Genomic DNA, 22,120 nt, shown 5'->3' with positions numbered 1-22,120 from the left:
CATTCTCTTGTTTTTAAAAATAATAATAATAATAATAAACAGTGAATTGCAGCTCACATTGACAGAACACCTAAGGATTTCCATCTGAGGATCAGGTTTTTTTTTTAAAAGAATTCTCCTTCCAACAGAATCATGTTCAGTCATTTAGTGACTTATTGTGAGCTCTTTTTCTTTCAGAGGAGAGAAATTTTGATCTGGTTCCCCATAATAAGAATACTTTCGCTTCTCAGGCAAAATAAAAAAGATAAATCCATCTACTACTGTTTTCTGTTCAAAAGTGCATTGCCTTCTAAGTACCAAGTAATTTGTACTACAGATACCCTGACAGTATACCGATAGAGTTGTAGCTCTGCACGAGGGTATTAGAGCAGAGGGGCTGATGTTTGGGCAACAGTGTCCTCAAAGCCCCTGTTAACGCCCATAGCTCCTGTGAGTGTGGAGCAAGGAAGGAGGCAAGAAATAGTTTGCTGTTCCATCGAGGCGTCTGCCACCGGCAAATCAGTGATCCTTTTTGTCAAGTACCCTATGATTTTTATGAGAAGAGCAACCTAACCGGGTCCTATTTTTGATAAGGACTGCATTGAATACTGTCACATTTGTCTCTCTGTATCTACACTTTATGTGGTATATTTTTACACTACCCATTACAAATATTGTGCTCATCTTGAACAAGGCTATTTACCCTCTCAGACTGAATATTGTTAAGAGCATTCCCTTAGTTAATAATGTCTGCAAGTACATCGGATGCAAGAAGATACTACAGTTCAGGCTCTAGAGACTTTGGTGAATCTTGGGAAGATAAAAGCAATTTGGCCTTTCAGTAACAGTTCCAATAATTTTTTTAATCGTATCTCTTTTTTTGTATGGTTTTATTTAATAATCCTAGGTTTTCTCACCTAGTGTTAATCTTTCCTTTTTCCGTAATTAACACAGATAAGTCTCTTTTACCCAATGGTTCTCTTGTCTGTACTTACTCCAAATTAATTTCATTTCATAAAATTTTACTTAAGTTCTGTTAATGCTAAACTCAGAATTTCTGTATATCCTTATTCAAAGAAAAAAGCTTTTATATGAAGAGTGCTCGATGATACGGGATTATTCGAGCAAAATCCATTACTTCTTTATATATAAATCCCTCTTGTCAGTGACAGATTTGTAACACTTTACAAATGGTATGGTAAATTCATTTTCCTATTATTATAAAGTAATTGGGAACAAAAGAATATTAATGTCTGAACATATTTAAAATAGAGTCATTTTAGAATTTTCAGTCTTGCTCTAATATGTCTCCTTTATTGAATTTACAGGGAAATGGCTAGCATGCCAATCAATGGACAACCAAATCTTAATTTTTGGAGCACAGAACAGATTTAGATTGAATAAGAAAAAAATTTTTAAGGGCCATATGGTAGCGGGTTATGCTTGTCAGGTGGACTTTTCACCAGATATGAGGTAAGTTTAAATCTTCTCTTATGTTCTCATATTCAAATGTGGTGACATAAACTAATGTCATACAAATAATAACACTTTAAAAAAATCACTGTCGGGCACCTGGGTGGCTCAGATGGTTAAGCGTCTGCCTTCGGCTCGGGTCATGATCTCAGGGTCCTGGGATCGAGTCCCGCATCAGGTTCCCTGCTCAGTGCAGAGCCTGCTTCTCCCTCTCCCTCTGCCCCTCCCTCTGCTTGTGCTCTTCTGTCTATCTCTCTGTCAAATAAATAAATAAAATCTTTAAAAAAAAAAAAAAATCACTGTCACATATGTAATCTCATGATAACTGTGCAGATTGTCACAGTGCCTGATGGAAAGACAAGAATAAGTTATGAAAACTACATTTGACTTTTTTAAGTTCTTCAGTGGGTCTCTTTATCTTCCTTAGTCCTGTGCCCTGTAACCACGTCATAAGTTCCTGTCTATACGGGCTATGCCTTATTTTCTCTCTGCTTTTCTCACAACGCTTGGAGGACTGTAATCGCTATATGGCTGTGATTAAACACTGGCAGAATTAATTCTGTATTGCAGTGTTGACATTAACAACTTCACTGCAGCTTTTCTGTGGTGAGACCTCAAATCCAGCTCTTAACTCTTTCTAGGCTGCACTGTATTCGTGAAGCCCTATAGATAGAGTCTTTCTATGAGTGAAACTCTGCATTCATTCCCCCATTCTTAGCTAAAATATGTAGGTAGAAGTAATCCAGAAATCTCTGTAACCTTGTATGTTTAGGCTGGGATTTGTACCTTAGACTCCTACGAGTCAGTCTTAGACAATTTCAAAAGATGTTGAAACCAGGAAATAATTATGAAGGTGGTCGAGTCTAACTACGGTAGAATGGGTGTTCCCAGGCTCTGTGAGAGGCTGGTTCCCCTACCCTGTTTCTGACTGTCTAAAGAGTGACTTGTTAAACTGCTTTTATTGTGGCCCCTGGGTTTCCCAACCTTCCTGGTTAATACATTTTTTTTACTCACAGATTGGTAGCTCAATGGGGAGATTTTTTTGGTAGAAGTTTAAATTATAGACAGCTTTATGCTCTACCTTGTTATTCTCACTGAGTATTGTATATTCACATTGACTTTTTGTTGTTGTTGTTACTGTGAAAAAGATAAACTCTCTGTTCCTTATACACTTTGTCAGTTTAAGGTGTTTGAACAATTTGAATTTATTTCTCTTCCCATTCTAGCTATGTGATTTCAGGAGATGGAAATGGAAAATTGAACATCTGGGACTGGAAGACCACCAAACTCTATAGTCGATTTAAAGCTCATGATAAAGTGTGTATAGGTGCAGTGTGGCATCCGCATGAAACATCTAAAGTCATAACATGTGGTTGGGATGGGCTCATTAAATTGTGGGATTAACGAGATTAATCCTTAGCTAGGGTCATTTTTGATCCAATTTCATATTTAACTATATTTAATTATTAAATGTGTTGGATGACAACTTGATTTACAAATTATGATTTCCTTACATGGCCTTATGAAGTTGACCCATTGTTTAAAAATATATATATATTTTTTGTAAATTTGGCTCATATAATTTCATTGGCAACTTCATTTTGTTCTTTATAGATATTATTTATACAGAGAATGACCATTGACTTTCTATGTGGTGAGTAGTTGTTGGCAGGCAGTTTGGGTTTACCCCCCTTGACATACTGAAAGGATCTCTTTGGAGTTGAGGAAGAATCCCTGGTGGATTTGGTGTTTTAAAGGAGGTAATACAATTAATGACAAATAATTCTGAAAGGCACCATGTTTACCTAAACTTCAACAAAAAGGGAAGTAAGGAACAGGGACGATGTTATTTAATGTGAATCTGAAAGAAGGTAAAACCACCCACAATTACTGTTCCCATTATTTTGGTGGGTCAAGTTCAAATCTTTTGGATTCAGGAGTTCTATTTTTTATGACATATATCGTATGTTTACTTTAAGCCAGCAATCTTCTCTGACTGCAGCATTCCTCTCACTATTAAACAATGGAAAATAAACAGTCCAGAGTTGTTTCCTTGGCTTTCTTCCCAATCAGTATAGATAGGACTATATATAAGCAGAGAATTATGTTATTTTGAAGGTGAAACTCAAGAGAATTGAGTCAAGACTTTCAGTTTTATTTGTATTTACTATCTGTAAGGACCTGGCTACACTTCCAGAAATCAGGATCTCCTAGGTCATCGATTCACAGATGTTACTACTGAAATACTCCTCATAGGAGCTAGGGTATGAGGGCATCGTCCAAAATGTCAACTTGTAATTTCTTTGAAGTGGTATGTTTTATCTTTAAAATTATTCTGATTTTGCTTATGAATATATGCAACAGAACTTTTTAAAGATTAGAAAAATTTTTAACTTCTTTCCAAATCTTTGAATAAAATTGACACTCCAGAAAGATGGCTATGGTTCCCCTGTTTGAGAAGCAATAACTGGTTGGTTTAAAAAAAAAAAAAAAGTTTAAGAACTTCAGATTATGAAATCAAGATAGTAGCTAACAGCACTTTGGTTGACAAGCCGTTTCTCCTGTTTTATTACAAATCTCTGTAAGATATTTGAATATTTGAATGTGCTTTGAAATATTTCAGTACCATGCTTCAAAACATTGGTTCATAAGCTGCTCAGAGTGCCAACTTGGAGAACAAAATCATGTTGAATGTTGATATCCTAAGGGCATTAGCTCTGAGCCCTGGACTGTCAATAGCAATTCATGCTTCTAGTGCTTAGAACTTCCATTTTTAAAAATTAATTTTTAAAAAGGCCTGGTATAGATGACCTGGCACTATGGCCACATATAAATAAATAGAAGATAGAAAAAGAGAATTAAAAAATGGTAAGACATGTTATTTTGGGGCACACAGACACTCAAAGAAATGAGAATGCACTGCCTGGCTGCTGCCTTTCTGTATCTGCCGGCAAGAGTAGCTGCACTTCCTGAAGAGGGAGGAGGAGTTCACAGAATACCTTTTCTTTAGTCCCAAACCACTGGTTTTAACAAATGTGAATGATTGAAATGTAATGGGACAGAAAGAATTAATCATACATTTAAACTATCTCGTTCAGCATCAGTATTGTATATGTTACAAATCATAATTTCTAAATCTGGTTTTATTTTATTGTGTTTTTGACTGTTTCTAAACTAAGTAACTGTACATAAAACTTGTCTCTTTTTAAAAAAAAGATCATATTTTTAAATAAAGCATTTTTTCTAGAAAGTGTTATCAAAATTTTCATTCTTAGTCTTAAGTCTTAACTGTTGAGACAAATTAAACCATCTGCAGATTTTAAATGGGTCATTTTTATTTTATGGGGAGAAATGATGCTTTAGAGGTGGGGGTGATATATTAATATGGTATGTTAATGGGTTTATTCTAGTTAACTAACAAAAATACAGGGCATCGCACTGAGAGCACACAGATTAAGTCTAACACATTCTGTATTTATTCACTTAGTGGTGGCACTGAGTTAGGATTGCACCCATTTCAGAGTACACAAATGAATGGGGTTCTTTTCCAGCTTAAAAAAGTCTCAAGATCATGTTGTTACTGGAATTAAGTGGTTACCTTCTGGCCCTTTTCCCCACTGCAACCTTCTTATCACACCCAGGACAGATTTCCTTCCTAAAGGTTAGAATAAAAGTGATGCTTTACTGAAAGTTTTAATCAAGTGAATATTTAAATATTGAAGCACAAACTGGGAATATTTTGTCCTTATAAGGAGACAGTTTTAAGACAAGGAACAGGGAATAGCATCAAACAGGCACTTCTCTAAGTAAAAAAGTATAGAGTGATTCTTGACAATGCATCGTGAGGCTGGTCGATGTCCTTATTAGCATGTTTATAAATTACCCAAAGGAGAATAATGACAGTGAAATATTAAACACTTGAATGACAGCCGTAAGGATTGAGCACTAGTAAAGATTATAGAAGGCTTTCCTTGAAGAACGGTGTTCCTCGGCACAGACTGAGAGCCATCTGCATCAGAATCACCCAGAGATGGTGTTGCTCACTGAGATACAGAAGAGAAGAAAATGGAGTTAGTTGGAGGAGCCATAACGAATTCAGGTATGGGGAAGGCACGTGCGAAGGGCCATCCAGGTCCACGTATCCAGCAGCAGTATTCAGTTTGGGTCTCAAGGTGAGACCTAGGGAACGCCGATGCTGTGTGCCATCAAAGATGCATGTTTTCCATGTTTTGACATCTCTGAAATTAGGGCTATGTCTTAAAGTCAGTGATGTGTCATGGTTTAATTGGCAGCATTTTCTCTTAGTGGATCATACAGTAATCGATGAAATATAGTAGAAATAAGGCAAGTGCCAAGGGACCTACGAAGGAGAAGAGGTGATCCAATAGAAAGAGCCACAGCACGTGGCTCAAATTCATGAGAGCCCATGAATTTTCAGAGAACACCCGTGTTCTCAAATGTTCATTTGATCAATGGGTAAGTAAAATGAATGAATGAACAAAAAATTGCAACTAAGAAATATATAGATATTTATATTAATATATATTTGAATGTATATTAATGTGAATATACAAAAATATGTGTATATTCATTCACTGGGTCAAACTCAGCACTTTTAGCAAGATCCCTGGTTGATAGACACACTAAGAATGAGAATCAGTGCAGTAGAGTCTATCTTGAGTATTTCAGAAATGGCACTGTTTAGTACACATAGGAAAAATTTTGATAACCAGAAATAAATACATGCATGTGTGCATGTATTTACATGCATTTATGTATTGTGTAAATACATGTATTTATGTATTGTAGGTTTGTGTATATATATACACGCATGTATGTATGTGAAGATATGTATGTATATACATTTTCTATATTTCTATGTTCATAATCACTTTATTAATTGTAGAAACAGCTATCTCAACCTAAACACGGCCATTTTATCTGGAACTTAAGGGAAAAGCCATCACAACTTGCAACCAGAGTCCTTAGAGTGGCTTTATTTTTAGTGACAAAGAGAGAACTCCTTTGCTTGCACAGCTTCCTGGAACTGCAATCACAATCTTTAGGGGAATTTTCTAGCTCCCCACATCCTATTCTCCACCCTTCAGCTTTTGAGATCTGAGGGACTAACTCAAATCTCAAACATTTTTTAAGTACATGTCCCAGGACAGTGCTAATAGAAAATGTGAGCCATGTGTGTAACTTTTTTTCATGTGTACAATTTTTAACTTTCTAATGGCCACATTAAAAAAAAACAGGATATTAATTTTAATAGTATATTTCATCTAATGAAATATATCCAAAGTATTATTTCAACATTCAGTTATTTTTTTTAAAAGGTTGATTTAGGGATGGCTGGGTGACTCAGTTGGTTAAGCGTCTGCCTTCGGCTCAGGTGATGATCCCAGGGTCCTGGGATTGAGTCCCGCATCAGTCTCCTTGCTCGGTGGAAAGCCTGCTTCTCCCTCTGCCTGCCGCTCCCCCTGCTTGTACTCTCATGCTTTCTATCTCACTCTCTCTCTGGAAATAAATAGAGCATGAGCTGGGGGGGGGGGAGGGGCAGAGGGAGAGAGAGAATCTCAAGCAGACTCCCTGCTGAGCACGGAGCCTGATGTGGGGCTTGATACCAAGACCCAGAGATCATGACCTGAGCTGAAATCAAGAGTCAGCAGACGCTTAACTGAGCCACCCAGGCGCCCCTCAATTATTTTTTAAATAAATATTTTACTTTTCTCATACTAAGTCTTTGAAATCTGGTGTATATTTCACACATAACAGCATGTCTCAATTTAGACACTAAATATTCATCAGATATTTTACCTGTTTCACACCAAGTCGATTTACATGCCCAAGTTGTTGCAAATATATCTGAGTTTTCTAATAATTGAATCAGGTAGAAGTTTTTAAATTCAAGTTACTTAAAATTCAGTTCCTCAGTCATATTAGCCACATTCTAAGTGTTCAATAGCAACCTGCAGCTAATGACTGCCATATTACACATAATAGGTCTAGCACCACTTTTTACACCCATAGCTCAAATATTCAACTTTACTGCTTCATCTTCAGACTACTCAAAATACGTTAAGAATATAAATTTTTCTGTGCTACGTCTTGGGTAGTTTCCTCAGGTATATCTTTCAGTTTGCTTTGCAGTCTCTTCAGCTGTATCGCTTAATCCATTAGATCTATTCCAATGACTTTCCTTTTATGGAAGGTCTAGTTATACTTTTTTATATTTACCTGTTCTTCATATATCATTTTCTTAAGGTTTCTTATATAGTCTTTTATGCCTTTTTTTTTAAGATTTTATTTATTTATTTATTTGATAGAGACAGCGAAGAGAGGGAACACAAGCAGGAGGAGTGGGAGAGGGAGAAGCAGGCCTCCCACGGAGGAAGGAGCCCGATGCGGGGCTCGATCCCAGGACCCTGGGATCATGACCTGAGCCGAAGGCAGACGCTTAACAACTGAGCCACCCAGGTGCCCGTCTTTTATGCCTTTAATCATTTTAAACAATTTATATTATACTTTAAGACTTGTTATGTCAAGTTCTTGGGCTGAAAACCCCAGCGTTTATTGTGTATGTCAACTCTACCTCATGGTGGGCCACTTCCTTGTCAGTTGTAACTTTTTGTTAGGAATTCATCTTAAATGGGTCTTGTTTTTTCTTTTTTGAAGAAATCCTTTGTAGCCTGAGTTGAAGAGCCCCTTCACAGTCGTTTTACATCCGTTTCTGCCATATACCCTTATGTATACTCCCTCAGTTTTTTTTTTTTTTTTTTTTAAAGATTTTATTTATTTATTTGAGAGAGAGAGAGCACATGAGAGGGGGGAGGGTCAGAGGGAGAAGCAGACTCCCTGCCGAGCAGGGAGCCCGATGCGGGACTCGATCCTGGGACTCCAGGATCATGACCTGAGCCGAAGGCAGTCGCTTAACCAACTGAGCCACCCAGGCGCCCCCTCCCTCAGTTTTTTATCTTCATTTCTCAGCTTCTGGTTTTCTTCACCATGAGATTAATATAAATTCAACTCCGTAAACAGGCCAGAGGTTTCAAATTCTCATGGGAAACTTTTAGTTCCTCCCAGAGCTACAGCAAGGATAGGCTTTCTTGTGCTGGGGGTGGGGGTGAGGGAGGTAGGATTTTTAGTTCCTCCCAGAGCTACAGCAAGGATAGGCTTTCTTGTGCTGGGGGTGGGGGTGAGGGAGGTCGGATTTTTAGGACTCTTGCACTGAGGTAATGTAGCACGCCCAGGGTCCCATCCCACTGTGCAGGTGTCTCCGTGCCGATCCTTGCCCCCACACAGCCTTATCTCCAGTGCTTCAGGCCTCTAGCACCACTGGTACACTAAACTCCTAGGACTGCTGCCGAGTAGCTTCCTGCTCTACCTACCTGTCTGGTTCTAGGCTCCCTCTGAGCTTTGTGTGTCTGAAGATTTTTCTTTCTTGGGCATTCAGCCATACATATAAATGTATATGTACACGTGTGTGTGTGTGTGTTGTGTACACACTCACGCTCACACATGCACATACGGAAGGATCACCGTAGATATACATACTTAATCTAGTATCTTCAGATGGTGCCACTTTGTTAGGATATTCTGTAAACAGATGTATAAACCAGTACAGTCTGAAACATTCCAGTTTTTAGAACCCTGTGAGTTTAAGCTGTTCTCCAAAGAGGTACTTGGCCTGAGGGCACTTCATTTGATTGGAGAACTATCATCACAGATTCCTCTTTTATTCGGGCCTTTTCTTCTGAATAAGCACATCATTTGGATTCTTCTGAATTTATCCTAAGGCTTCCCTTTATAGCACACAAATGAAGAAATTACCCTACCACTGTCTAAACCATCTCTAATCACAAAAATCTTAGAATAATGAGATCTTCAAGCAAGAAGAAACCTTAGAAATCAAATATTCCAACCTAAGATAAGCAACTAGGCAAATAAAGGTGATGATTCGCTCGATGCCACACAGCTAGTCAGGGGCAGCATCAGAATCTTTCTCCTTTCATCCTGCTCTTCTGCCTCCTCCACATAATGCGACTTAGTTGTGTATTTTTTAAACTGTCAGATTTGTGGCATAATCTTTGTAGCTTCCAGCTTGCTCTCTCCGAGTTAGGTAGTTCAAAAGAAACACTCAGCTACCGAGACTGTGTTTGTTTCATCCTTTAGTAAAACAGAACCTAGCGAAAGACATTCTTTTGGCCTCTTCCGTTAGAGTTGGGCCCCATAACTGTGCCCACAGGAATGTTGTTTGTTTTAAGAAGCATTAGTTGGTTTTTTTTTTTTCAAAGATTTTATTTATTTGAGAGAGAGAGAGAGAGAGAGAATCTCAAGCAGACTCTGCTGAGCGGGGAGTCTGTCACAGGGCCCGAGCCCATGACCCTGAGATCACAACCCTAGCTGAAACCAAGGGTCTGATGCTCAACCGACTGCCACCCAGACGCCCCACAAAGCATTAATTTTAATGAAACTAGCATTTTTCCATATAGTGTTAAACATAAAGTGTGACATTAAGTTTGCCTGATTTAGGGGCGCCTGGGTGGCTCAGTCATTAAGCCTCTGCCTTCGGCTCAGGTCATGATCCCAGGGTCCTGGGATCGAGCCCTGCATCGGGTTCCCTGCTCAGTGGGAAGCCTGCTTCTCCCTCTCCCACTCCCCCTGCTTGTGTTCCCTCTCTCGCTGTCTCTCTATCTGTCAGAAAAATAAATCTTTAAAAAAAAATAAAAAAGTTTGCCTGATTTATTTTCCTTAAGGACAGAAATATAATTATCTAAAGAATTTCAATATTTTCTAAATTTAGGCAGTTTAAGAATACATTGAATCTTTGGGTTATGATTTCATGTGATAAGTAAAGTTCAAATACCTCTTTCAATAAGAAAAAGACATTTTTACATAAAGTTAAATGTGTTCTGAACTCACAAAGAAGCAGCTATTGGCTAATACAAAAAGAATTGTTATTGCTTAAAAGGCAAACATAAACTTATCTCCAGCAGAAAAGAACAATTATATTAATTGAGCCTGGAGGTATTGTTGTGTTGTCAAGAATAATAATCTGTTTTAATGAGGGCTTCACTTTAAATCTGACAAAATATGATGATGAGGCTGGCTCCCTGGTATTAATCCAAGCTTTGCAAAAAACAAACATGTAATACTTAGGAAATCCAAATCTTGTACTGTGTTTACTATATCTAAAATCGTATAGCCAAGACAGAAATAGCTTACATGAATAATTAATTTGTACTAAACACTGTAAACTCATGAATTTACTTTTGTTCTACTCTAATACAGATCAGTGGTCCTTCAGAGAATTCTAACACGTTTGTTTACTTCTTCCTGACTTTCTTCATTTTAACATATCAAATAGTTACAAATATTTATATGATAACCTGTTATAGATGCAACAAATACAATCACTCTAAGAGAAGGGGAAAGGGAAATATTTTTTCTTTGACTTTAAACTCAAATTGTGACACAGTTTGTGCAAATCTCTTACGTATGTCTTATACGTCTTTCACCTAAACAGGTTTTTTTAATCATTTGAAGAACATTATTAAATTTATACTTTTAGATTCACTTATGAGCATTGCTCTGGTAAGATGAGGCCCATGTATCTGCGGGTCAAAGACTACTTTGAAAACAAAGGAAACACTCCATTTCCAAGTGACTGTGCCCTTTCTAAAACCTAAGAGGAAAGTGCCACATAGTGGGACAAGCCAGGGCCAAGAGCTGCTTCCAGGCCTTGCAAGAGCTTTTCTGGCAACCTGAAATATTGACAGAGAAGTCGCTGGGTCCCCCTCTTCTTGCAGGAAGTCTCCATTTGGCAGGCATGTTTTAATTAGATTTTTTTTTTTTTAAAGATTTTATTTATTTGACAGAGAGAGACACAGCGAGAGAGGGAACACAAGCAGGGGGAGTGGGAGAGGGAGAAGCAGGCTTCCCGCTGAGCAGGGAGCCCGATGCGGGGCTCGATCCCAGGACCCTGGGATCATGACCTGAGCCGAAGGCAGACGCTTAACGACTGAGCCACCCAGGTGCCCCTTAAATAGATTATTTAAACTAAACCTGCATGCTACAAAAATGTCCCAACTCAACTGATTTGCAGGTCTGTTGTTAGTATATTTGTAGTTCCCCCCCCCCATTTACTAATAAGGAAGCAAAAATAGGCCCTTTGGGAGTGGCATCTCACATCTGTTAGAGGCTATTGAGGCGGCCCTGTGGAGGGAAGGGGACCAGCACAGGCTTTGGATCTGAAAGATCGGAGAGGTGGATTCCTACTCTACCATCTACTAGTGGCATCATCTGAATAAGCTATTTAACCTCTCAGGGTTTCCTCACTTGTACAATCGGGAAAACTCCACTTCCTTATGGAGTTCCTGGGAGAATGAGGAACCATCTCTGCCCAGTGCTGGGCACAGAGGATGCTCTCGATAGCAGCTCTTGACTTTACCTCTCCCCTGTGTTTGTGTTGCTTTTGTGGGGGTTACGGTGCTGCTGGTTCTTGTTTTGCCTTCACAAGCAGGATCTTCCCAAATGGCAGTGTGTGGTACCCCAGACCCTTGCTCGTGGCCTCCACCACTAGTTCTCCACGGGGGATGGCTTTGCCCCCGAGGGGACATTTGACACTGTCTGCAGATGTGTCTGGTTGTCACAGCTGAGTGGGGCAGAGGGAGAGGTGCTCCTGGAATCTAGTGGAGGGGGCCAGGGATGCTGCTAAACATTCTACAAGGCACAGAACAGCCTTCCCTCCCCCAACAAGGAATTATGCAGCCCAAAACGGCAATCTGTGCTGAGGTTAAGAAACCCCAGCCTACACAATAAGCATAATAAATTTCAGAGGCAGGGAAACCATAGCAACAGTCAGAATATTCATCATAAATTTCAAACTATCCATGAAGGGAATGAAGGACAGTCTTAGAAATAAGCATAAAATAAGTACAAAAAACTACTGAACAAGCTGCCTTGTAGGTGGGTGTGGGTGGGTGTGTTTGTGATTTATTTTGAGTTTGTCTTTTTTTTTTTTAGCAGTACAGCCATTCTTGCTTCAGATGTATATATATATACGTATATATATATATGTGTGTGTGTGTATATATATATATATATATATATATATATACATACATACATATGTATATATAGTGTGTGTGTGTGTGTGTGATGAAGTCAATGTTCTGCACCACCAATCTGGAATAAATGGGGACTTGCCCTGTATAAAAGGGGCTTTCAGTGATTCCATCAATCTTCAATCCCCTGAATTAAAAGTCTTAATATGGGCGTGTACGTATCTAAAATCTGAACAGACTGGACACATAAGATTAGAACACTTCATACTTTGGTGTACAAGAAGGTTTACCAGGTTTAATGTATAAAAAGGTTTATTGTATATACTTCAGTGTATAAAATTTTGATTAAAAAATAAAAGAGAGAATCTGTGATATAATCCAAGCAGGAACCGGACTAAAGTTAACTTTGTTTTGAAGGCAATACCGTGCACACCAAGCATGAAACCACTTCAGAGTTTTTCGTGGACCCTTTGTGCTTTTGAGATACCTATGGACACAGAGCGACTTAGCTGCTACTTTTTAACTGATTCAAGCTGGTTCTCCGACTTCAATGACTTTTACTAGTGTACTATGTGTTTTAAAATAAAAAGCTTATTTGTATTTTTAAAAATTCAGAAAGTCTTGTTCCCTTTTGACCTGAAGGGAATAAGATCATCTAACTCTACCATATTTTGGTTTCTCACTTGACGGCATGGTATTTTCAAACCACTGCAAGAAACAAAAAGCCAACCCAGGGAACATCTGGGGTAGAAGGAGGTAAAAAACAGGAAGAAGGGATAAAGTCTAGTAGCAACCAGCATTCTACTCTCTCCCCAAATTTCTCGAACAAACAATGGATATATAGTTTTCCTGCTCTCTCATGATGTAAAAAATGCCAGAAAATATACTTAATTTATAATAAGGTAATAACTTGGTTTGTTTTTATGCTATTCAATTGACTTATTTGAAATAGAATTTTTGAAAATCATTTGTGGAGGTAAATGTCTAATCCCATAAATAAAAATGATGGAGATCATTTGAACTACTGAGAACCTACATTTTCTGTTTAATTTTTAAAAATACAGAAAGGATTGGTGTTACTGAAACACTATGTAAGCATCCCAGGAAAGAGACAGACTTTGGCTCTCAGGCCACAGTCTTCTAACAAATGCCAACTGGCAGTAGAGAAAAACTCACTTAATCTTTGACATAATGTATTAAAAAAAAAAAAAATTTGACAGGATAGGCAAGGCTGTGGTTGGGAAGTCAGGTCTGAAGTCAGTGGAGGCAACAGCACAGACACCCAAATTCTGCTTTGTGCTTGGTTTCACAGGAACAGAAGGGGATTTAAGGCTGAGTCTGAAAAGAATCCTGAGTTGAGGTTCTGCATAGTCTAGGCTTTTAAGCTCGGTGACAGAATTTGGTGCGTCTGAGTCCCCAGAAACCAGAACCAGGGGTGCTTATAAAGCCACAGCATGGCCTCAGCAAAGGCTGAGGAGGAATGACTGAAATCTACAAGGTCCTAAAGAATGTCATTGACCAGGTGAACAAGAAAAACCCTGAAAGAGGGGAGTGACAGTCAAAGGAAAGGCCCTCTTTTAAACAGTAAGCTACAAACTTAAGAATCTCATCAACTCAGTAACAATGGAAATGTTAGGTAATTTCTCATGTTGGTGAATTCATAGATTTTAGATGCATAATGAATTTTAGGGAACACAGATAAGTGGAGGGTTCTCTTCCCAGTTAAAACGAAGAAGGACAAGCATCCCCGCTCTGTCGGAGGCAAACGGGAGAAAGGCCCAGGCTTTGGGCAGATGGAGATGGACTCTGTGGCACTCTGGTGTCCATCCCATCCACAGGTCTTAACCGTGTCCCTACCACAGGGCAGGTGCCGGGCTACGTGCACTACAAAGGCGATAACACAACCCCCCCCCCCCCCCCGGAGCAGCTAACAGGCTAGCGGGAGGAGACTGGACAAGGACACGCCTCATTCTGAAGTTATTTCCCCGAGCTCTCCATGAGGTCCTGCATCCTAGGTCCATCTTGTATTCACCCAACTCAGAGTGTAACAGCTACTTGCATTGAAAATGTCTTTCTTCAGGAACAGCTGGGGTTTAGATAAATCTCTGTAACTATGAAAAAGCCTGAAACCCTTTAGTTCTAACTCTTTGAGGAGGCTGTACCAGAATCGCACGACACTGCTCTCCCCACCACTGACCTCAAACCCGGGCCAGTGGAGATGAATCTCAAAGGTGAGCTGTCCAATTTGTTCCAGGACATCTTCCAGAATAAGATTTTCTAAAACTTTCCATTCTGCACTCTCCAGATCTGCTTTGAGAACATCAATCTGTAACAAAATGATGAAACGAGATTAGCAGATGCAATAAACGTTGTTAAAAATACCACCTTGACATCAGGAGCATCGCTGTATAACTAACGACCTCCTACAAAAGCAGAATGTTTCAGATCTTAGAGTTAGAGGTCTTTTTCAATGGCCACTGATGACATGAGCTTCTAACCTCACTCCACACCAAATGTTAATATACAGATAATGAAATGCCAGTCGGAAATCATAAAGGACCCTCCTACTTTCTGCCCAATGGGAACGGATGCCTGAGAAGGAGACGCTGGGGCATGTGTTTCATGGAGCTGCATGCCCACAGCCTCTCCCCGACAGCCCAGACTCTGCTCACAGGAACCCAGCCATGTCAGGACAGCACGGTGGCCCATAGGGAGGCCCGGACAGAGGGCTGCCGTCTGCCGGGACCACCTCACAAACCTCAGCCCCCTCCAACTTCTCAGGACTGGAAGCCAGGGAGAGTTCTCAGGTATCTGAATATTAGACTTGTAAAAAAAAAAAAAAAGATTATTATCCCATGATTTCTTTTAACAGTATACACCAGCACAGCATCCTAAAGGGGGGGAAAAAAGGCAACACCATTCTCTGTTCGTTTAATGAACCTAAGTTCACACTCCAGGTAAGATGAAATATAGGGAGAAGAGTAGGATAGGAGAGATTTTGCAATTAATTAAGTTAAGAGAATCAGCTCATTTTGGCTGGCTTTGCTATTAGAATAACAGAACCCCAAATGCCTCCAGAAAGCAATGAAAGCTAATTACTTACTGAGCGCTTGTATGCGCCTGGCACCATGCAAAGTGCTTCGCTTGCAATATCCCTTTACTCCTCTCAACAATTCTGCAAGGCTGATTCTGTTGCTATCCCTGTTTGAAGTTTAGGAAACCAGACTCAGAGTAACCTATCCCCAGTCACACAGCAGGAGAGGCAGTGGTGACATGAGAACTGAGTCTGTCCACATGGCCCATGTTCTTACCCACTACACCATGCTGACTCCCCATAAACCACAAGACGAAAAATGGTAACTCAGATTCCCTAAAAGGCTTTTGGTTTAGAAAATAAAGTGCCATTAGAGAGTGAATAAGGGCCCGTGAGTAGAAGTCTTGTTATCAATATCCCCAGTTTACATTTGCAGAGTAGTTTACAGCTTAAAGAATTACTTTCTACATACATAATCTCAGCGAAACAGCCCTACGTGCAGACGAGGCCTTGGTAAAAATGACTTTGGGCTGCCAACATTGCTTGTGTGATTTCAGAGTTGGGTGGAGGAGAAGATGGATAGGATTTAGACATCACTGCTCCAGGAAAATGGTCCTTGCCCAGTATCCTTACATCCCAAGGGAGATGCCTTCTTTCACTGTCTTGCCTTGGACAGTAGCACCTCATGGTCCACCGGGAAAGAGTGATGGTAACACCCCAAGAATACCAAGAGGCCTCAGAATCATCTAGATATCTGTAAACCAGCCTGTCCAAACTCAAAAGAGAAAAAGTAAAATGAAAAACAAAACAAAAGACTTTCTTTTCTGAAAGGAACCAAAGGCAGATTCTATGCAAACATGCACAAGGCACAAGGCTAAGATAATTTTTGTGAATTGGACACAAAAGAATTAACTCGCTCTTTTTTTTTTTTTCATCTCTGCAGCCCTGCCACTTTCTTGACTTTGTTTAATCATTGAAATTTTAAGCAGAATATTCTTGAATTGGGGTAATTAAACTGCCAAAAGAAGTATGTATTTAAAACTTTACAAAATTGTCTAATTAGTACAGAAAATAGCCAAAACTCAAAATCAACATTTCATGTCAATTCACATAGTTAAGAATTTTTAAAAATCCTTATAGATGTATTTCTACCATGGTTTTCTGTGAGTTCACATGTTGAATGTGATCAATACATCAAACTATTAAGGGACAGGGCAAAGTTAATCAGCCTGCAACTGACCTAAAAACTACACTGGTGAGTATAGAGGAATATATGTTTCATATTTTTTTCCAAACATTTTTAAAATAAGCTATCAATCCAAAGTTATGAGCAACAGAAAAAAAAACAAATTAGGATAAATCATAGCAAATATATGCTTACTGTGAAAATCCAATTTCACTTACAAAATGCTGTCCTATCGAAAGAGCAGAGAGTATTTTCAAATACGACCACATTGCCAACCCCTTTTGATTCCAATGACTGGAAATTCTCCACTTCAATCAGAACTGAGTAGGTTGATCTAAATCACATGGCCAAGGATGGCGCAGGACCGAGGAGCTCATAAACTTCTTCCCTGACTTCCAGCCTGAAAGCACAGCCAGCCAAATGCTGTGAATAAAACATGGGTTTCTTTCCCTCTGTGCTTTTTCCATTTTTTGTATTTCAGGATGTTCTCTCACCACAACTATTTTGCAAATGTAATTTCCATTATTACTGCATAATGCACCCAATATTATTGTTTGCATAAGGCACTAAACATTTCTGCATCAGGTACACCTCTTTTAAGACTCTAACATCAGTTTTCAACAATCATGGCCCTAAAAATCATTACAAAAAATGATTACATCAGAATAATCAAGTGCCAATCCGAATCCAGTCAGGTTAAATCAGGTTTCTTGAGAAATACAATGAGGTGTTAACTCTGTGTAAACTCTGCAATAATGAAAGACATATTCTTGGGTGGAAGGGTCTCGAAGAAGGTAGATCAAACAACGTATCTGCTACAATTTCAGAGGCATTAAAAAGGTTCTCCTATCAAAAAGTATCTCCTTTTCCTTGTGCCTGAAATACCCAATAAATCTCCTTTCCCAGAACTTTTTGAGGAAATGAGAATTTTAATTTTAACTGGATTAAGGTGTGAGGCCGTTTGGCAGCCCCCACATCACGGGCACAAGCTTCTGTCTGCATTCCCCCACCTGGAACTGCAGAGATGAGAAAAAGTAGGCAAAGGGGCACTGGTCTTTGTACTAGTTTGCTAGGGCCGCTATTAAAAAGTACCACAAATTGTGGGGCTTCAGCAACACTAATGTACTGTCTCATAGTTCTGGAGGCTACACGTCTGACATCGAGGTGTCCAACAGCATTGGTTCCCCCGAGAGCTACACGGGAGACTTGGTTCTGTGCCCCTCTCCTAGCTCCTGCTGGCTTCCTAGAAGTCTCCATCATTCCTTGGCTTCTGCATTACTCTGATCTATTTCTTCATCTACAGCTTTCCTGCACCCAAATTTCCCCTCTTTATAAGGACACCAGTCATATTGGATTAGGGGCCCAGCCTATACCAGTATGACTTACTTTTTTATTTATTTATTTATTTATTTATTTATCTATTTATGTTTAGAGATTTTATTTATTTATTTGTCAGAAAGGGAACACAAGCAGGGGGAGTGGCACAGGGAGAAGCAGGCTTCCCGCTGAGCAGGGAGCCCTATGTGGGGCTCGATCCCAGGACCCTGGGATCATGACCTGAGCTGAAGGCAGATGCTTAACGACTGAGCCACCCAGGCGTCCCATTATGACCTCACTTAAGCTCATTACAGCTGCAGTGACCCTATTTCCAATGAAGGTCATATTCTGAGGTACTAGGGGTTAGGACTTGAACATAGGAATTTGGGGGGCACACAGTTCCAGCTACAACAGTGTGTGAGGTAGCTATCCCTGTAGGAGCTTTGGCAAGGCAGTATGTGTTCTGGAGCCAATTCCCCAGCCAGTGCCTGGGGAAAGTGTCCTGTACCAGAGATCCAAGGAGGCAATTGTGGATGCTGTCCCGCCAGTCCCTACATCAGGCAGCCCTCACAGCTCCAACTTCGCAATATCCAGGGTAGGTCAACAGGGCTCCATGGCCAATTAAAACCACCATCATAAAAGCCCTGTGCTTCGTTCCCTGGTGCCTTCCCGGCCACACAAGCAGGCCCAGCAGGTGCACTTTGTCTCTGGCACCCCCCAATTCCCTAGCCGCTTCCCTCTCCCTCCTGGAACTCAGCAGGCACTCAACACCCTCATGCTTGCAGCTCCCCACCCGAGCCTCTTCCCTTTCAAGGGGACTCTGCAGCGGGCTGGGCACACTGCACCACGCACTGCAGCGCCTTTAAAGGACTGGGTCTGGGACTCACCAGCATCACTTCCACTGCATTCTACTGGGCAAAGCAAATCACAAGGCCAGCCCAGATTCAAGGTGAGGTGAAACGGATTCCAGCCCTTGAGGGGAAGAGTGGCATACACAGAAAGGAAGAGACAAACTGTTCCTGGTCATGGTTGCAAATAATTGACCCCGGTGATTAAAAGCGATATTCAAATTTATATACAAATCCATGAATGAGCCATAGTATTAGGATAGAAGTGAACCTTTGCTGGACACAAGCAACACTCCAGGAAAAATAAATCATAAAGCCCTTATTCATCAGAATATTATTAAAGAAGGGACATTAATTAAAACATGGCATTTACTATTAGATCTGGCTTTCCTCGGACGTTGACAAAGAACCTGGGATAACCAATGGATTAAGGATGACTAATAAAGAAAACACTGAAAAGGACAAGTAAAATAAATACGTGTAAGTCTTAGATATCTGACTGTCCCAAGGCCACGGTGCTGTGAGAAAGTCCAAACTAACCCTTGCAGAGAGCCCACATGAAGAGGCCCTAAGTCAATATGAAGAAAGAGATGCCTGGCCAACCCTGGCTGCACGAGCCATCGTCCGACTGTAACCCCAGGAGAGACCCTGAGTCAGAACTACCCAGCAGAGCCCTTCCCAAACACTGACACCCAGAAACTGTGATCAATAATGTAATTATCAAGGAACTTGAGTTTTGGGGATGACTCATATGTAGCAGTAGATAACTAGAACAGAGACCAAGTACTATTTATGCAAAAGTTAAAGGTTACTTGTACAGTGTCAAATACTATATATTCCAAAGCTGTGATTCCTAGAAATTCATACATATATAACCAAAAATATTATCTTATTAAAAAATCAATACATGGTCATTATTTAAAAATTAAAACTACAGGGCGCCTGGGTGGCTCAGTTGGTTAAGCGACTGCCTTCGGCTCAGGTCATGATCCTGGAGTCCCTGGATCGAGTCCCGCATCGGGCTCCCTGCTCAGCAAGGAGCCTGCTTCTCCCTCTGACCCTCTCCCCTCTCATGTGCTCTCTCTCTCTCATTCTCTCTGTCTCAAATAAATAAATAAAATCTTTAAAAAAAATAAAAATTAAAAATAAAAAAAATTAAAATTAAAACTACAGATAAGAAAAAGGAAAAGGAGGGGCGCCTGGGTGGCTCAGTCATTAAGCATCTGCCTTCAGCTCAGGTCATGATCCCAGGGTCCTGGGATTGAGTCCGACATCGGGCTCCCCGCTTGGCGGGGAGCCTGCTTCTCCCTCAGCCTGCTGCTCCCCCTGCTTGTGCTCTCTCTTGCTCTATCAAATAAATAAATAAAATCTTTAAAAAAAAAAAAAGAAAAGGAGTTAAAATACCTATAATCCAGAGTTTAAAAGAGTTAACTCTTGAATACCTGGTATATTTCTTGCTAAACATTTTTCTTTGCCATAAACACACACACACATAACACACGCAGATCACAGCATACACAGGCATAATTCAAACACACATGTTGTTTATAAAATTAGATTCATAATGTGTTTTCAAATATGCTTTTTAATGTAACAATGTAACCAACCATGAATATCTTTCCAGGCCAAGAAATTTCCATCAAAGTGTTCTCTGTGTCCCTCGGGGATTTCACAAGCATGTGACAGAAGTGGCTGGGGCCCCTGCAGGAGTGAGGGAGATGTGGGGGAGGCTCTGGATCCTCTACCTCGGCTCAACAGGACCAACTCCCCTTTTCTCTCTTTTATATATTTGGACTCGACTCCCTCGCAAATTTTTACTTGAAGAAGAGCTTTCCTGCCAAGAGAAATAGTTTGCCTCTATCTGTAACATGTTTTGTGATGACTTTTATATTGGTTTAATTTACTTAACCAATCCCCCTTCTGATGGACATTTAGGTTCATATCATCAATTGGATGATGTGATCAACAAACCTGGAGCTAAATATCTAAGTATGTTCTCTTATTTTCTTAGAATAACAATACTCCCAGGAGTGGAGTAGCATGTGCCAAGGACAGGCACAGTTTACAACTTTCAAAAATTTTTCTAACCTGTAGACCCTTCCTGTACCTGCTCTTGGGAAACTGAGGACAAACCAAGTGTCACTAAGGCTGGCCACCCTGCACGGACGCACTGCCCAAATCTCCCCCACTGTCATCAGCCCAGTCAATGACCGCTTGTGTTCTTATCCTGGAGCCATGTGACACTCTGGAGCATTCCTAAACATCCCTGTGTCTCTGTGTCTGAGTGATTCACTAGATCAGACAAAACCTGCATGCCATTTAAAGAAAGAAAAAAACAGGACAAACCAATTTTAACTAAGTACATGTTAAATTATTTCTATATACCTTTTTATTTGAACACCTTAATAAAAAATGCTTTATCTATGGTTCTCTATTAAATCTTTCAAAGGATACAGATTCTTTTTCACACCCAGAAAATGTGTATTAAAGCTTAAAACTGGCTCTTACCATCAGTTATAAAGCTAATTAACCATTATAGTCAGCAAAATCCCTGGCTACAAGCCAAAACTATAAGTAATACCAAAAAACATCAATTATTAACCATCCAGCTTATCAATCAACTAACGCAGAACAAGGAACTTCCTATTCAGGCCGTAACTGACCCGCAGATACAGCTGCTTGCCTCAGTATCAGCTGTCTGGTTTTGGGCCAGAATCATACTCTTTATGACATTTACAGATATATTTCATATTTTGTAAAAATAATAGATTCCTGGAAAGGAGTGTGCAAATTGAGTTTTGTAATTGGGCTTGGTTATAAAAATGATTTTTAACCCCTCATCTAGTTATTTACGAATATTTTTAAAAATTAAATTATCATTACCTACCATCCCAACAGGTCAAGCTACATTCATTCCCCCATATTCACTATAGTTTGGATCAGTATTCAATCATAATTTTTAAATAATTATGAAAAGTTTTACCTAATGATTAAAGCAAAGTAAATCCAGGCTTTTATATATCAATTCTACTTAAAGCAAGATATATCTGCACCTACAATATTAAAAGCTGAACACATTAAAGAAATTTAGTTTTTGAGAAAAAAAGAGAAAATGGAAGAAATTAATTTATCTTAAATGAACAAGAGGATTAAAAGTCTCTTTAAGATCCTTAGACTTTAAACACACTAAATCAGGCTTAATTATCACTGTTAG

General features: G+C 39.7%; 2 protein-coding genes and 1 pseudogene across 4 annotated transcripts in view; 1 reads left to right on the top strand and 2 right to left on the bottom strand.

Moving 5' to 3' along the window:
- The window catches only part of CDC40 (cell division cycle 40), a 56,174-nt gene extending 50,206 nt beyond the window's left edge, over positions 1–5,968 (top strand). For both annotated transcript variants that reach the window (XM_032408079.1, XM_032408078.1), the window contains exons 15-16: positions 1,308–1,452; positions 2,679–5,968. In XM_032408079.1, the coding sequence (XP_032263970.1) occupies positions 1,308–1,452; positions 2,679–2,856 (323 nt within the window). In that variant the 3' untranslated portion in view covers positions 2,857–5,968. The remainder of the gene's footprint in view (positions 1–1,307; positions 1,453–2,678) is intronic.
- LOC116634585 overlaps positions 1–14,775 on the bottom strand; it is a 42,003-nt pseudogene extending 27,228 nt beyond the window's left edge.
- The window catches only part of METTL24 (methyltransferase like 24), a 96,481-nt gene continuing 86,977 nt past the window's right edge, over positions 12,617–22,120 (bottom strand). For both annotated transcript variants that reach the window (XM_032408080.1, XM_032408081.1), the window contains one exon: positions 12,617–14,847. In XM_032408080.1, the coding sequence (XP_032263971.1) occupies positions 14,533–14,847 (315 nt within the window). In that variant the 3' untranslated portion in view covers positions 12,617–14,532. The remainder of the gene's footprint in view (positions 14,848–22,120) is intronic.

This window comes from Phoca vitulina, unplaced genomic scaffold (genome assembly GCF_004348235.1).
Source record: "Phoca vitulina isolate PV1807 unplaced genomic scaffold, GSC_HSeal_1.0 scaffold9, whole genome shotgun sequence".
Lineage (NCBI taxonomy): Eukaryota > Metazoa > Chordata > Mammalia > Carnivora > Phocidae > Phoca > Phoca vitulina.
This window is presented reverse-complemented; position numbering and strand designations above follow the sequence as displayed.